The sequence below is a fragment of the Apium graveolens genome, unplaced genomic scaffold (genome assembly GCF_009905375.1).
Source record: "Apium graveolens cultivar Ventura unplaced genomic scaffold, ASM990537v1 ctg6791, whole genome shotgun sequence".
Taxonomy (NCBI): Eukaryota; Viridiplantae; Streptophyta; class Magnoliopsida; order Apiales; family Apiaceae; genus Apium; species Apium graveolens.
In genome coordinates, this window is record NW_027419787.1 from 1 (window position 1) to 17,319 (window position 17,319).

General features: G+C 31.6%; 2 protein-coding genes across 2 annotated transcripts; both read left to right on the forward strand.

Moving 5' to 3' along the window:
- Positions 1-5,318: 5,318 nt before the first annotated feature.
- On the forward strand, positions 5,319-6,300 carry LOC141703585 (F-box protein At3g07870-like). Its single transcript, XM_074507056.1, has 2 exons — positions 5,319-5,804; positions 5,851-6,300. The coding sequence occupies exons 1-2, from the start codon at positions 5,319-5,321 to the stop codon at positions 6,298-6,300; spliced, it is 936 nt and encodes a 311-aa protein (XP_074363157.1).
- An 8,696-nt stretch (positions 6,301-14,996) lies between these two features.
- On the forward strand, positions 14,997-16,153 carry LOC141703586 (F-box protein At3g07870-like). Its single transcript, XM_074507058.1, has 2 exons — positions 14,997-15,773; positions 15,839-16,153. The coding sequence occupies exons 1-2, from the start codon at positions 14,997-14,999 to the stop codon at positions 16,151-16,153; spliced, it is 1,092 nt and encodes a 363-aa protein (XP_074363159.1).
- The last annotated feature ends 1,166 nt before the right edge of the window (positions 16,154-17,319 follow it).

The following is a 17,319-nucleotide window of genomic DNA, read 5'->3' on the forward strand; positions in this document are numbered from 1 at the left end:
CTAAACGAGCCGGTTTTAACGAGTCGGGCGAGCCGGCTCGTTTAATTTTACACTTAGTCGAGCCTAAATCTGTACCCGAACTCGTCTCGTTTAATTTCACGAGTCGAGCCGAGCCGGCTCGAGTAATTAAACGAGCCGGAACCTCTACCCGAGCTCGGCTCGTTTAACTAAACGAGCCGAGTCAAGCCCACTTAAACGAGTTCGAGCCGGGCGAACTCGCGAGCCGCCCGACTTGAATTACAGCCACACGTCTAGTGATTAATCGGCTAATCAGGGATTGATCAAAATGATTAACTGAGTCATTAATTAGAACTAATTTAATATTAGTTTTAGATATAAATATTAATATATGTAATTGTTTATTTATTTTGATTATACATATACAATTTTTATTATTTATATTATATTAAAAAATTTTAAATATGTCCCACTATTAAAGTAAATATAATTTTTGAGATGTAACTTATGAACTGAGATCAATTTAAGATGAAAAATTAAGAAAGTTTAAATAGTAATTATGTGTTTAAGAGAATAATATATATTTTTAATTTTTTATCATTTATACTTTTAATTTTTTGATTTATATTTTTTTATATTTTTTACCAATGAGTCTGATTTTTGACCAACTAACCTGATTTTTTCACGTATTTACCGGATTCATACTTTTAATTTTTTATTTATATATATATATATATTTTTTTAATTTTTTACTAGTGAATCCAATTGTTTACCAATTAACCCAATTTTTAATCGACTGATTTCAATTTTTTGATGACTGATTTTTGTAAAACACGATTTTTAACTCGAGTTTCACCTAGTCATTTCATTTTTCACCTAGTCATTTCATTTTTCACCGAAGAGTTATTAATCCCAACTTTTTGAAAGTCGGTCTTAACTTGGGTAAAATAGTATTCTAAAATTCCTTTATTCAATCGATTAATCTCCTACAAAGCACTCGACCGATTCGATTTTTGAAATTTTATTAATCCTTACGAATTTTCCTTTATTGGAGTATATATATTTTATTTATTAAAATGAAATACTATATTAATTTAAATATGAATATTTATAGAAATTATGATATAATAAATATATATTTGTTAATAAATAACTAATATATTAAATATAATTTAATATTATAATAGATTTGATTTTTACTCCGATTAACAATTTCGATTAATCCTCGACTTTCAACTAATCCCAAATCGGTAGCTAGACCGATCTTCCCCGATCTCCGATTTTTACAACAGAAGGTAAAATGGTTCTTTAATAACTCAAAAGTTATAACACTAATTATTGACGATTTTTCAGAAGATTCTAAGCAATCTGTTTACCAAGTACAATATTAGTTTTATTTTTGTGAAACGAATTGTATCTCTATCTTATGAACCAAATATATGTTCTTTAGACAATTTAATATTAATTAATATAATTTGGAAATTATCTTATAATTAGCCTTTTAATATAGTTTATTTAATATTACTTAATTATCGATAAAAATTAATTTACAAATTAAAAGTAAATATATGTTATTAAACTTAATTTAATATTACTAAATATAATCTAAATACATGTCATAAATTTGTTACTGTTAAAATGTGATTTTTTAATTTAAAGTACATAAATGTTGTGATGGACAGTAACATATACGATCATTAAATCAATAATTTTTTTCGTAGGTAACCCGCAGCCGTTATCCTTCGGGCTTCGGGTGCGCACTGGTTAACCCTACGGGCTCACGCAATAGCGTTGAACCAAGGTAAACCGCATTTAAGCAAGAGGCACCGACTCAGGAGGCATAATCATAAATTCTCCTCCCGGAGTATTATTTATTTTTAAAATAATACTACAAATGATAAAGTTTACACAGAATAGAAGTCAATTCGTGTTAATAGTTTACTTTGTAGTTAGTAGTTTTTCAAAATAAAAGTAAATATATGTTATTTTACTTAATTTATCGTAACTTAATAAATTTTTAATATAATTTATAAATAAATAAAGTTTACAGAAAAATAAGTCGATTCGTGTTAGTAGTTTTTAGTTATTCTAAAATTAAAATTAATATAAGTTATTTTACTTAATTTAACATAACTTAATAAATATTTAATATAATTTAAAAATCGTTTAAAAAATATTTTTATTTTATAAATTAAAAAGACGATTGGATGAATACTAACTTAAAACAAAATAAAATTTACAAAGAATAAAAGTCGACTTGTGTTAAAAACAAAGTTGATAGAGAATAAAAGTCAACTTATGTCATGTAAGTACCAAAATTTGGTACTTGGGTACTTTTAGCACCAAATTATGCATAGTTTCGCTTATTAATAAAGAGTATGGATGCTTAGGTTTTTTTAATATTAGTGGGTAAATTATTATGTTTACGAAAGATCTTGCCCTTTTCATACTCATTTACAAATGAACCAATATGACTCCTTTTTTACACAGTTGCAAGATAACATAGGATTTTCTTAATCTGATTTTGTCAGTGATATGAATCGTGCAATAAGACTAATTGATTATAGGACTCCTCAGTTATTTACAAAGTAGGTGAGAAAAATAGTTAAAGAACAATATCACAATGAGGGTTGTGTGGTCTTTTTTTTTTGCCAAATTTAAAGCAGATTTCATTAATAACTTGAAAGAGATTCAATCGGGACAAACCCCCAACTGATCATGCAACCAGGTTGAAAAACAAATAGAGCTAAATAATTAGCTGTTTTGTTTCCGGATTGCTTAACAAACTGAATACACATATTCTGAAAATTAAAAATGAAGGTAATGGTTTCCCGGACAATCCAGCACGCATCTCCCCCGAAAATAGTAGTTTCACAATTGACCCTCACATTAATTCGATTGATATTGCAACGTTCAGAGGACTCAGTTGCAACAACTGAGTTTAGAGGCCTCATGTTATGAACAAATATATTTTGTGAGAGGTGAGCACATGTGATTTTCACCACCGTTCCAAACGCACCCCAGCTATCTACCTGCCGGACACCAGCTATAGACCTGCCGAAAGTGTTGTTGATGCGAGATATCCAGATCTCCCAATACACCATCCAATTCATTTTCAACACAACCACCACATCGCACAAAGCGAGACACATCGCATAAAGTGAGACAATCAAACACACAAATAATAACTTAAACAGAATAATACGAAAACAACCCAAAATTCAAAAATCTCGGAATAACACCAAATTGTAATATGTTGTTAGACCGCAGATTTTGAATCCAAAAACTGAATTTTATTATAAAATCCAGACTCTTACCTTAGTAGATCTGAAAACTAAAGTGAAGAACTGTAATGGATTTTTTCGATTTTTGTAAAACAAATCTCGATTTTATTAAAGAAAAAGTGAATAAAAGGAGAAGATGTAGATGAATATGGAGATAGAGATGGGTATAAAGGGTGAAGAAGAAGGTAGGGCGGCTAAGGTTTGATGAAGTTAGGGCGGCCGACTCTCATGGGTTGTGTGGTCTGAATTTTAAGCATATGTTCAAAATATTTTTAAACTTATGAAAGTGATGTATATATGTTTAGATTTTAAAAATCTATTTAAAATTTAGGGTTATGCAGCAGAATTCACATGATTATGAGATTCTATTTTAAGGATTGGTTCAAATTTGTGCACACATGTATATGATTCTGTATATATGTTAATTAATTTTGTTCCCACATTGCAAGTATTCTTAAGAGTCATTGTTAGTACTCCTTTCGGGACAAGGCACCACAATGGATGATAAGGAAAATTTAAGAAAAGGTGAAATTTACAACAGGGTATTACCCGAAGAAACGTGCTTTAAAATGTAGAAGTATACGCTCCTTAGATATTGATTCAAAATCCGAACTTACATTTTATATCATTTAATGATAAGAGTAGATAATAAGTATGTTAGATTTTGGAAATTGTGAGAAATTAAAGATAAAGTACCATTTTTATTTTTTTATAACCGTACTACCGACGATATTATAAATTGGGATCGTTTTCACGAGGACGTTGAAGTAGTTGTTTTCTTACATTTTTCGATTAGAAAATAATTAATGACTTGAACTTCGGACCAATAATATTATAGGCCTACACGAAATGCGGTCCTTTTACTAACTTGTAGTTCGGACCAAAAATATTATAGCCCATACGATACGCCGCCTATTTCCTAGTATAGAGTACTTTACTGACTTGATATCCCAATGCCATGTAGCAAACATAGAAATGAATTAGTTATACATAACCGTGTAAAAAAATTCCAACGCATGTGCTTCTGAGTTCCTTCGGCTCGAAATCTACTCACCGTTTGTGCTTCCAAATTTCTACTGTGCACGAAACCGGTAGCCTTGCCTCTTCTTTCTACTCCAAGCCCTTGTAAGAGGTATTTTCTGAATTATATACTTTATTTTTTCATATCTTACTATTAAATTTCGTGATTCTATTAATTAAGCAAACTTTTCAATGATTACTAAGTGAAGAATTAATAATTTGAAATTTTCAGAGCTAGATATATAAAAGAATTTCTCGATTACTCTGTTCATGTATGTGTTAATACACCCCCCTTGAGATTCCACTTAGTATGTTGGATTGAAGAGCGCATCACTAGAGCTCATCACAGGGGAAATATTCCAATTAGAATCAGGATGAAAGTTTTAAGAATAAAGGGTTTATTAATTTGGCATCGTCAAAATAGATTGGATTCCAAATCAAGCCATTTAATCTATTAAATTTTTAATACATTGGGACTTAGTATGTTAATTGTTAATAAATTTAAGTCAAGACATGATTTTCTTTAGAAATATAATCATGTCACAATTTATATGTATATATGACTAAATATAGAAAAAGAAGGCAGAGAAAGATAATGAACACAAGAGTACAGTTAACTGTGTGCATTGTCTATACTACTACAGAGCAAGATAATGAACACAAGAATACAGTGAACTGTGTGTATTGTCTATACTACCACTTCTGCTGCATTTTCTGTTGTGCTTTGTTATAAAAGAAGGAAGAGTAAGTCTCTTTATATAAAAAAACATAGCTTCTCTTTAAAGCTTGCTTTTGTCACTTGGTGGCTCCTCTTGCTACATTAATTATGATGTCACCATTGTGATATGATCTCACTTGTGTCATATCCTAGCTAATATTTAACAAATCATGATATATGAATTTTTTTATTTTGGAAATTTGAATGAAGATAGAGGTGCATTTGCATAATGATTCTTTGTTTTGTTTGAGATTTATAAAATTAGTCAATGATATATTTCTTCACTGAAAAGAATTATTTTATTTGATGCAAGGCTGTGCAGTGACAAATTCTCCACTATGGACTTACCAGAAGAATTGATTGCTGAAATTATATCAAGAACTCCTGTGAGGACAATAGTGTCATGCAAAAGCGTGTGCAAAAGATGGTGTAATATAGTTTCAGAACCATTTTTTTCGCGTCTGCATCTCTCTATATCATCTAAAATGCTTTTACTTCATCAAGGAGACGCCGAGGACGTAGATGATGACAATGATGGTGACCTTGCAGTGGTTGAACTAGATGACCAACATCACCAACATGATATTCATCACGAGCCTATGATGAGATTTTCCCCGGGACTTGCCTTGGGAGACTATGTGGGGTTAATTGGATCAGTTAATGGGTTAATATGCTTAGAAGATAGTTATGATGATTCAGCATATGTATGCAATCCAATTACACAAGAGTACATACGCCTTCAAGATTCCGAGTACACCAGAGTATCATATTTAAAGGGATATTATGGCTTTGGACTTGTTGAATCGAACCAACAGTACAAGATTGTACGTTTTTATAAGGGTAGATTTCCTTCAACTGAATATGACCTAGGGAGCGAGGTTTATACGCTTGGAACCTGGCATGTGGAGAGATCTAGGACATGTCCCCTTCCATCTGAATGAACATGATAGGGGTCACTATGTCAGTGGCCGCCTCCATTGGTTAGCTGGTGAACTAATATGTGCTTTCGATTTGGATAGAGAATTATTTCGTCCAATGGAAGCTCCTCCACGGGCTCCTGGGAATACAGATCATTTTAGCATCTTGGGAGTCCATAATCATTTTAGGAACTTGGGAGTACTTAAAGGTTGCTTGTGTATATGTGATATAACACTATACTCTGAACTTTCTATTTGGGTGAAGAGAGATTATGGCGTGGAAGATAGTTGGAGTAAAAAACTCATCATCACTCCTAATCCTCCGTTACATGAAGGTATAAATACCGACATGGTTCGGCTTCTTAAAGGTTCTCAAAGATGGGAACATCTTAATGTATTGTGACCAACTTCAATTGTTCACTTATCATCCTCAACATAAAACATTGCGACATCACATTTTCCCGGAGGGTGAGTTTCTCACATTTGGTGCGATGACTTATGTCCCCGGTTTTATCAGTCTAGAGAGGAGTTTCACCTTGGAGGGTGTCAAAGATGGGAGTCTCCTCAAGTAGAAGACTGACTTATAACCGAATAGAGCAAAACAGGATCGAAATAGGGCCGAGGAGCCGAGTCTAAGTTGTTGAACATTGCTTATTTTACTGCAAAAATACAAGGTTTTATAACTAGTTCCATTTCAAGAACACGTTATGTTTAAAGCTTTTCTAGTTGTTTATCTAATATTTGTATGTACTCCTAATTTCAAAATTTAATAATTACTGTAGGCTGCGAGATAACTTTAGCATTTAGTGCTTGACATTTTATAACATTTACATATCATATAAATGATTTTTATGTTGTATGCTTGTAAATTGCTCTTGGTTGATTCTGTTTTTCATGATTCATAGTATTATTTCCCTTTCATCTTGATGAGTGTAGTTTATTTTATTTATTCAGCTTTGGCCTAGCTTTGTTGGGCTTTGGTTTTAGGTCAAATTTGGTGGTCATACTTTAAATTTTTCATTTAGGAAGGCCTTGTTATAACTTCTGTTGTTAGCTAAGTTGCAGTTTGAATTATACAGCTGGTTTTACATTTGTAATCCTATCTTACATTATGTTACTTGTATAAGTTATCCACACGGAAGAACTGTAAGATTTAGAGGCATATTTCTTTTAGAGTGGCTTTTCATTTGTAGATGTTAGTATTTCCCTAAAATTGAGTGTTAAACCAAAGCGAGTTGGGTTAAGAAGTAAGTTTAAAGTCAAATGACAAAAATGCATAAGTTCATTCGGGGTTATGTATGTGAAAGTGAAAGAAAATCACAAAAACCAGTTTAATTAAACCTTAAAACTGTGTCTGATAACATATACTATAAGTGCTCTCGCTGCTCTGTCTGCGCTAGAAGCTCAAAGTTGTTCATCGGATTTAAATGTATCCTGAAAGCTTTAAAGCTGTTTAGGGCTACTCTGGTTTATCTTGATTTTCAACTTGTTTCTCGATATCTTGATTTTAATAGTTAGGAATTATGATGTAGTATGTGTCTATGACAATCTTCATTGCTTAGTTTATGATCCAAAGGCCATTATGGAAGTTTGTGTACTTTCAGTTCGAAGAAAGTTGCTGTTCAATTAACTGCCTATGTTCCTGGAGTTTGTGGGAAACTCTAACAAAGTAGGTGCTTGTTGTATATGTGAACTTCTTTGACTCAGCCATTATGATTAAAGAAATGGTCGTTTGAGTATCACATTACAAGTTCGCCCTGTGGGAATTAATATGCTACAGTGATTTTTTCCCCTCCAGTAATCATCCTCAAATTAAGACACTGCAAAAACTTGACAATTTCATAAGCCTCGTTGTAGTTTGTAATTGATGCAAATGTTCAAATTCCAAGTTTATCGGGCTCGAGTTTGTATATGGTGGTATACTTTTGGAGGTCACACAGCCTAAATGTGAGGCTGCCTGGGGTGTCACATGGGATTAAAACATAGTTTACTATTTTATCTAAATTATTTTAATATAAAAAAACACTACAAATTAGCGATATTTTTGTAAATTTGAACCTAACTCCTTTTTTATTATATCATTTTATTGTAAGAAAAATTTATGAACACGACGATGCTATTTACAACTATGACATATTTAAATTTAGCAAACGAACGGATCTGAGCCGTCCAGATCAAGTTTAGCTTAATTTTCTTTTTTTAGATGAGCTGAATTTAATAAACTAACGGAAAGTGATGTTCAAGATCGGCTCTTTATTATATGAATTCGAGCCGAATTTGAACAAACTCGAGTTGTCCCCTAATATTCACATGTATTTTTTACTCGACCGAATTTAAAATATAATTTTTAGTTTTACAAATTGCATCAAGATCAAATACTAGTTTTTATTTTATAATGATATATATACAAACACTCTCTACCATAATTTCTAATCTAAATCATTTATTTTTCAAGTTGTGTTTTAAGAACATAAACAATTTTATTTTAAATTTTTGAGTTCTTAATTTTAGAAATCATACATTACTTATTTTTTTTTAAAAAAAAATTCAATAATATACGGCATTTACCATAATAATCGAAATTGAACAAACGTATGATCATATCGTTGTTGAATGCCTTCGTTCTTTGATAGGCAACCAAGTAATTTTTTAAAGAGATATGTACATGTTGTAATATTTCAGTTGTTGTTTGAGCAATCAACCATAGATGCATCATCATAAAACCTTTATCACTTAATCAATATCATGAAATTTCTGCAGAATTGTAATCCCAGACATATGACCAACAAGAAATAAAAACCAAACTCTCACAATTAAGGAGAAACTAAACAAACCCAAATAAATTGGTAACCAAGGAAAAATGGAAACTAAATCAAGAAAAACAAGATTGAGGCTATTTTGAGATGGCTACTCAATAGAGAGCGAAAGAGAGTTTGTACGTTACATTTTAAAATGTCCATGTCGAAATGTTATTATGTTTAGATATTTTGCTTAAGTTTAATTTTTATAAATCACAAGTTATTTAATGATTTTATAAAAATATTAAAAATTGGAGATGAGTTGGTAACAATATTGGATAGTTTCATTATGAAAAAACTAAGTGTTTAATTTAGAAATACAAGCAAATTTTCTAAAATATTTAAAAAAATATTATTAAATTATGAGAAAAATGTAATAATAACAATATTTAAGTGATCAATAATAATTTATTATTTATAATATATATGAACTTTATATGAGTCGAGTTCGAGTCAAGTCTGAGTCGATTACGAGCTAAACAAGCGAGTCAGAATCCAGCAAACAAAAAGCTCGGCTCAATTATTCATTCGAATTCATTTCATATTCTTGATCGCCCTCGTTTAGAATACTGAACCGAATCGAGTTTACGTAAACAAGTCAATCCTGAATTTCGTGTACGAACATCTCTTCTCATTTACGGTCCTACTATTAATTGTAATATTCATCTCACTTGATTATTTACTTATTATTTAGTAAGTTATCAAATATATTAAAAACAATATTTGTCCAGTTTTAATTTGTATTTAATCATTAAAATATAGAAATTTTCTAACCGGTCTTGTAAAAATTGGAAATTGGACTTATCAGTAGCGGGACCGTCTAAGTTAGGAGCTGTAATTCGGGCCGAGCGAGCCGAGTTTCGAGCAGTGGCGTAATTCGAGCCGAGATTAATCGAGTCGAGTCGAGCCGGCTCGTTTAGTTAAACGAGCCTAAACCTCTGTCCGAAATCGACTCGTTTAATTTTACTGAGTCGAGTCGAGCCGGCTTCGTTTAGCTAAACGAGCCGGTTTTAACGAGTCGGGCGAGCCGGCTCGTTTAATTTTACACTTAGTCGAGCCTAAATCTGTACCCCGAACTCGTCTCGTTTAATTCACGAGTCGAGCCGAGCCAGCTCGAGGTAATTAACGAGCCGGAAACCTCTACCCGAGCTCGGCTCGTTTAACTTAAACGAGCCGAGTCAAGCCCACTTAAACGAGTTTGAGCCGGGCGAACTCGCGAGCACGCCCGACTTGAATTACAGCCACACGTCTAGTGATAATCGGCTAATCAGGGATTGATCAAAATGATTAACTGAGTCATTAATTAGAACTAATTTAATATTAGTTTTAGATAAATATTATATATGTAATTGTTCATTTATCTTTGATTATACATATACAATTTTTATTATTTATATTTATATAAAGAAATTTTAAATATGTCCCACTATTAAAGTAAATATAATTTTTGATGATGTAACTGTATTGAACTGATGATCCAAGTTTAAGATGCATAAATTTAAGAATGTTTAAATAGTCATTATGTGTTTAAGAGTAATAATATTATATTTTTACTTTTTTTATCCCATTTATACTCTTTTAATTTGTTTGATTTATATTTTTTTCTACCTTTTTTACCAATGAGTCTGATTTTTGACCAAGCTAACCTGATTTTCACGTATTAACACGGATTCATACTTTTAATTTTTTATTTATATATATATATATATTTTTTAATTTTTTACCAGTGAATCCAATTGTTTACCAATTAACCCAATTTTTAATCGACTGATTTCAATTTTTTTCGATGACTGATTTTTGTAAAACACGATTTTTAACTCGATTTTCACCTAGTCATTTCATTTTTCACCTAGTCATTTCATTTTTCACCGAAGAGTTATTAATCCCAACTTTTTGAAAGTCGGTCTTAACTTGGGTAAAATAGTATTCTAAAATTCTTTATTCAATCGATTAATCTCCTACAAAGTACTCGACCGATATATTTTTGAAATTTGATTAATCCTTACGAATTTTCCTTTATTGGAGTATATATTTTATTTATTAAAATGAAATACTATATTAATTTAAATATGAATATTTATAGAAATTATGATATATAAATATATTTGTTAATAAATAACTAATATATTAATATAATTTAATATTATAATAGATTTGATTTTTACTCCGATTAACAATTTCGATTAATCCTCGACTTTCAACTAATCCCAAATCGGTAGCTAGACCGATCTTCCCCGATCTCCGATTTTTACAACAGAAGGTAAAATGGTTCTTTAATAACTCAAAAGTTATAACACTAATTATTGACGATTTTTCAGAAGATTCTAAGCAATCTGTTTACCAAGTACAATATTAGTTTTATTTTTGTGTGAATTGTATCTCTATCTTATGAACCAAATATATGTTCTTTAGAATTTAATATTAATTATATAATTTGGTAATTATCTTATAATTAGCCTTTTTATAATTAGCCTTTTAATATATTTAATATTACTTAATTATCGATAAAAATTAATTTACAAATTAAAAGTAAATATATGTTATTAAACTTAATTTAATATTACTAAATATAATCTAAATACATGTCATAAATTTGTTACTGTTAAAATGTGATTTTTTAATTTAAAGTACATAAACGTTGTGATGGAGAGTAACATATACGATCATTAAATCAATAATTTTTTTCGTAGGTAACCCGCAGCCGTTATCCTTCGGGCTTCTGGTGCGCACTGGTTAACCCTACGGGCTCACGCAATAGCGTTGAACCAAGGTAAACCGTATTTAAGCAAGAGGCTCCGACTCAGGAGGCATAATCATAAATTCTCCCCCGGAGTATTATTTATTTTAAAATAATACTAAATGATAAAGTTTACACAGAATAGAAGTCAATTCGTGTTAATAGTTTACTTTGTAGTTAGTAGTTTTTCAAAATAAAAGTAATATGTTTACTTAATTTATCGTAACTTAATAAATTTTTAATATAATTTATAAATAATAAAGTTTACAGAAAAATAAGTCGATTCGTGTTAGTAGTTTTTAGTTTTTCTAAAATTAAAAATAAATATAAGTTATTTTACTTAATTTAACATAACTTAATAAATATTTAATATAATTTAAAAATCGTTTAAAAAATATTTTTATTTTATAAATTAAAAAGACGATTGGATGAATACTAACTTAAAACAAAATAAAATTTACAAAAAAAAAGTCGACTTGTGTTAAAAACAAAGTTGATAGAGAATAAAAGTCAACTTATGTCATGTAAGTACCAAAATTTGGTACTTGGGTACTTTTAGCACCAAATTATGCATAGTTTCGCTTATTAATAAAGAGTATAGATGCTTAGGTTTTTTTAATATTAGTGGGTAAATTATTATGTTTACGAAAGATCTTGCCTTTTCATACTCATTTACAAATGAACCAATATGACTCCTTTTTTACACAGTTGCAAGATAACAAGGATTTTCTTAATCTGATTTTGTCATGATATGAATCGTGCAATAAGACTAATTGATTATAGGACTCCTCAGTTATTTACAAAGTAGGTGAGAAAATAGTTAAAGAACAATATCACAATGAGGGTTGTGTGGTCTTTTTTTTTGCCAAATTTAAAGCAGATTTATTAATAACTTGAAAGAGATTCAATCGGGACAAACCCCCAACTGATCATGCAACCAGGTTGAAAAACAAATAGAGCTAAATAATTAGCTGTTTTGTTTCCGGATTGCTTAACAAACTGAATACACATATTCTGAAAATTAAAAATGAAGGTAATGGTTTCCCGGACAATCCAGCACGCATCTCCCCCGAAAACAGTAGTTTCACAATTGACCCTCACATTAATTCGATTGATATTGCAACGTTCAGAGGACTCAGTTGCAACAACTGAGTTTAGAGGCCTCATGTTATGAACAATATTTTTTGTGAGAGGTGAGCACATGTGATTTTCACCACCGTTCCAAACGCACCCCAGCTATCTACCTGTCGGACACCAGCTATAGACCTGCCGAAAGTGTTGTTGATGCGAGATATCCAGATCTCCCAATACACCATCCAATTATTTTCAACACAACCACCACATCGCACAAAGCGAGACACATCGCATAAAGCGAGACAATCAAACACACAAATAATAACTTAAACAGAATAATACGAAAACAACCCAAAATTCAAAAATCTCGGAATAACACCAAATTGTAATATGTTGTTAGACCGCAGATTTTGAATCCAAAAACTGAATTTTATTATAAAATCCAGACTCTTACCTTAGTAGATCTTAAAACTAAAGTGAAGAACTGTAATGGATTTTTCGAGTTTTGTAAAACAATCTCGATTTTATTAAAGAAAAAGTGAATAAAAGGAGAAGATGTAGATGAATATGGAGATAGAGATGGGTATAAAGGGTGAAGAAGAAGGTAGGGCGGCTAGGGTTTGATGAAGTTAGGGCGGCCGACTCTCATGGGCTGTGTGGTCTGAATTTTAAGCATATGTTCAAAATATTTTTAAACTTACGAAAGTGATGTATATATGTTTAGATTTTAAAAATCTATTTAAAATTTAGGGTTATGCAGCAGAATTCACATGATTATGAGATTCTATTTTAAGGATTGGTTCTAATTTGTGCCCACATGTATATGATTATGTATATATGTTAATTAATTTTGTTCCCACATTGCAAGTGTTCTTAAGAGTCATTGTTAGTACTCCTTTCGGGACAAGGCACCACAATGGATGACAAGGAAAATTTAAGAAAAGGTGAAATTTACAACAGGGTATTACCCGAAGAAACGTGCTTTAAAATGTAGAAGTATACGCTCCTTAAATATTGATTCAAAATCCGAACTTACATTTTATATCATTTAATGATAAGAGTAGATAATAAGTATGTTAGATTTTGGAAATTGTGAGAAATTAAAGATAAAGTACCATTTTTATTTTTTTATAACCGTACTATCGACGATATTATAAATTGGGATCGTTTTCACGAGGACGTTGAAGTAGTTGTTTTCTTACATTTTTCGATTAGAAAATAATTAATGACTTGAACTTCAGACCAATAATATTATAGGCCTACACGAAACGCGGTCCTTTTACTAACTTGTATTCGGACCAAAAATATTATAGCCCATACGATACGCCGCCTATTTCCTAGTATAGAGTACTTTACTGACTTGATATCCCAATGCCATGTAGCAAACATAGAAATGAATTGTTATACATAACCGTGTAAAAAAATTCCAACGCATGTGCTTCTGAGTTCCTTCGGCTCGAAATCTACTCACCGTTTGTGCTTCCAAATTTCTACTGTGCACGAAACCGTAGCCTTGCCTCTTCTTTCTACTCCAAGCCCTTGTAAGAGGTATTTTCTGAATTATATACTTTATTTTTTCATATCTTACTATTAAATTTCGTGATTCTATTAATTAACAAACTTTTCAATGATTACTAAGTGAAGAATTAATAATTTGAAATTTTCAGAGCTAGATATATAAAAGAATTTCTCGATTACTCAGTTCATGTATGTGTTAATACACCCCCCTTGGGATTCCACTTGTATGTTGGATTGAAGAGCGCATCACTAGAGCTCATCACAGGGGAAATATTCCCATTAGAATCAGGATGAAAGTTTTAAGAATAAAAGGGTTTTATTAATTTGGCCTCGGTCAAAATAGATTGGATTCCAAATCAAGCCATTTAATCTATTAAATTTTTAATACATTGGGACTTAGTATGTTAATTGTTAATAAATTTAAGTCAAGACATGATTTTCTTTAGAAATATAATCATGTCACAATTATATGTATATATGACTAAATATAGAAAAAGAAGGAGAGAAAGATAATGAACACAAGAGTACAGTTAACTGTGTGCATTGCTATACTACTACAGAGCAAGATAATGAACACAAGAATACAGTGAACTGTGTGTATTGTCTATACTACCACTTCTGCTGCATTTTCTGTTGTGCTTTGTTATACAAGAAGGAAGAGTAAGTCTCTTTATATAAAAAAACATAGCTTCTCTTTAAAGCTTGCTTTTGTCACTTGGTGGCTCCTCTTGCTACATTAATTATGATGTCACCATTGTGACATGATCTCACTTGTGTCATATCCTAGCTAATATTTAACAAATCATGATATATGAATTTTTTTTATTTTGGAAATTTGAATGAAGATAGAGGTGCATTTGCATAATGATTCTTTGTTTTGTTTGAGATTTATAAAATTAGTCAATGATATATTTCTTCACTGAAAAGAATTATTTTATTTGATGCAAGGTGTGCAGTGACAAATTCTCCACTATGGACTTACCAGAAGAATTGATTGCTGAAATTATATCAAGAACTCCTGTGAGGACAATAGTGTCATGCAAAAGCGTGTGCAAAAGATGGTGTAATATAGTTTCAGAACCATTTTTTTCGCGTCTGCATCTCTCTATATCATCTAAAATGCTTTTACTTCATCAAGGAGACGCCGAGGACGTAGATGATGACAATGATGGTGACCTTGCAGTGGTTGAACTAGATGACCAACATCACCAACATGATATTCATCACGAGCCTATGATGAGATTTTCCCCGGGACTTGCCTTGGGAGACTATGTGGGGTTAATTGGATCAGTTAATGGGTTAATATGCTTAGAAGATAGTTATGATGATTCAGCATATGTATGCAATCCAATTACACAAGAGTACATACGCCTTCAAGATTCCGAGTACACCAGAGTATCATATTTAAAGGGATATTATGGCTTTGGACTTGTTGAATCGAACCAACAGTACAAGATTGTACGTTTTTATAAGGGTAGATTTCCTTCAACTGAATATGACCTAGGGAGCGAGGTTTATACGCTTGGAACCGGCATGTGGAGAGATCTAGGACATGTCCCCTTCCATCTGAATGAACATGATAGGGGTCACTATGTCAGTGGCCGCCTCCATTGGTTAGCTGGTGAACTAATATGTGCTTTCGATTTGGATAGAGAATTATTTCGTCCAATGGAAGCTCCTCCACGGGCTCCTGGGAATACAGATCATTTTAGCATCTTGGGAGTCCATAATCATTTTAGGAACTTGGGAGTACTTAAAGGTTGCTTGTGTATATGTGATATAACACTATACTCTGAACTTTTATTTGGGTGAAGAGAGATTATGGCGTGGAAGATAGTTGGAGTAAAAAACTCATCATCACTCCTAATCCTCCGTTACATGAAGGTATAAATACCGACATGGTTCGGCTTCTTAAAGTTCTCAAAGATGGGAACATCTTAATGTATTGTGACCAACTTCAATTGTTCACTTATCATCCTCAACATAAAACATTGCGACATCACATTTTCCCGGAGGGTGAGTTTCTCACATTTGGTGCGATGACTTATGTCCCCGGTTTTATCAGTCTAGAGAGGAGTTTCACCTTGGAGGGTGTCAAAAGATGGGAGTCTCCTCAAGTAGAAGACTGACTTATAACCGAATAGAGCAAAACAGGATCGAAAATAGGGCCGAGTCCGAGCAGTCTCCCGAGTACTAAGGCCGAGTAATCTAAGTTGTTGAACATTGCTTATTTTACTGCAAAAATACAAGGTTTTTATAACTAGTTCCATTTCAAGAACACGTTATGTTTTAAGCTTTTCTAGTTGTTTATCTATATTTGTATGTACTCCTAATTTCAAAATTTAATAATTACTGTAGGCTGCGAGATAACTTTAGCATTTAGTGCTTGACATTTTTATAACATTTACATATCATAAATGATTTTTATGTTGTATGCTTGTAAATTGCTCTTGGTTGATTCTGTTTTTCATGATTCATAGTATTATTTCCCTTTCATCTTGATGAGTGTAGTTTATTTTATTTATTCAGCTTTGGCCTAGCTTTGTTGGGCTTTGGTTTTAGGTCAAATTTGGTGGTCATACTTTAAATTTTTCATTTAGGAAGGCCTTGTTATAACTTCTGTTGTTAGCTAAGTTGCAGTTTGAATTATACAGCTGGTTTTACATTTGTAATCCTATCTTACATTATGTTACTTGTATAAGTTATCCACACGGAAGAACTGTAAGATTTAGAGGCATATTTCTTTTAGAGTGGCTTTTCATTTGTAGATGTTAGTATTTCCCTAAAATTGAGTGTTAAACCAAAGCGAGTTGGGTTAAGAAGTAAGTTTAAAGTCAAATGACAAAAATGCATAAGTTCATTCGGGGTTATGTATGTGAAAGTGAAAGAAAATCACAAAAACCAGTTTAATTAAACCTTAAAACTGTGTCTGATAACATATACTATAAGTGCTCTCGCTGCTCTGTCTGCGCTAGAAGCTCAAAGTGCCTGAAAGTTTAAATTAAAGCTGTTTAGGGCTACTCTGGTTTATCTTGATTTTCAACTTGTTTCTCGATATCTTGATTTTAAAGAATTATGATGAGTATGTGTCTATGACAATCTTCATTGCTTAGTTTATGATCAAAGGCCATTATGGAAGTTGTGTACTTTCAGTTTGAAGGAAGTTTCAAATTTGTGTAGTGTAAATATGAGGCTATCAGGGGGTATACATGAGATTAAAACAATTAGTTATATTATTTTGATAACAAAAACTCTAAAAAGTAAGAAAAAAATTATAAATATGATTTAACCTTTC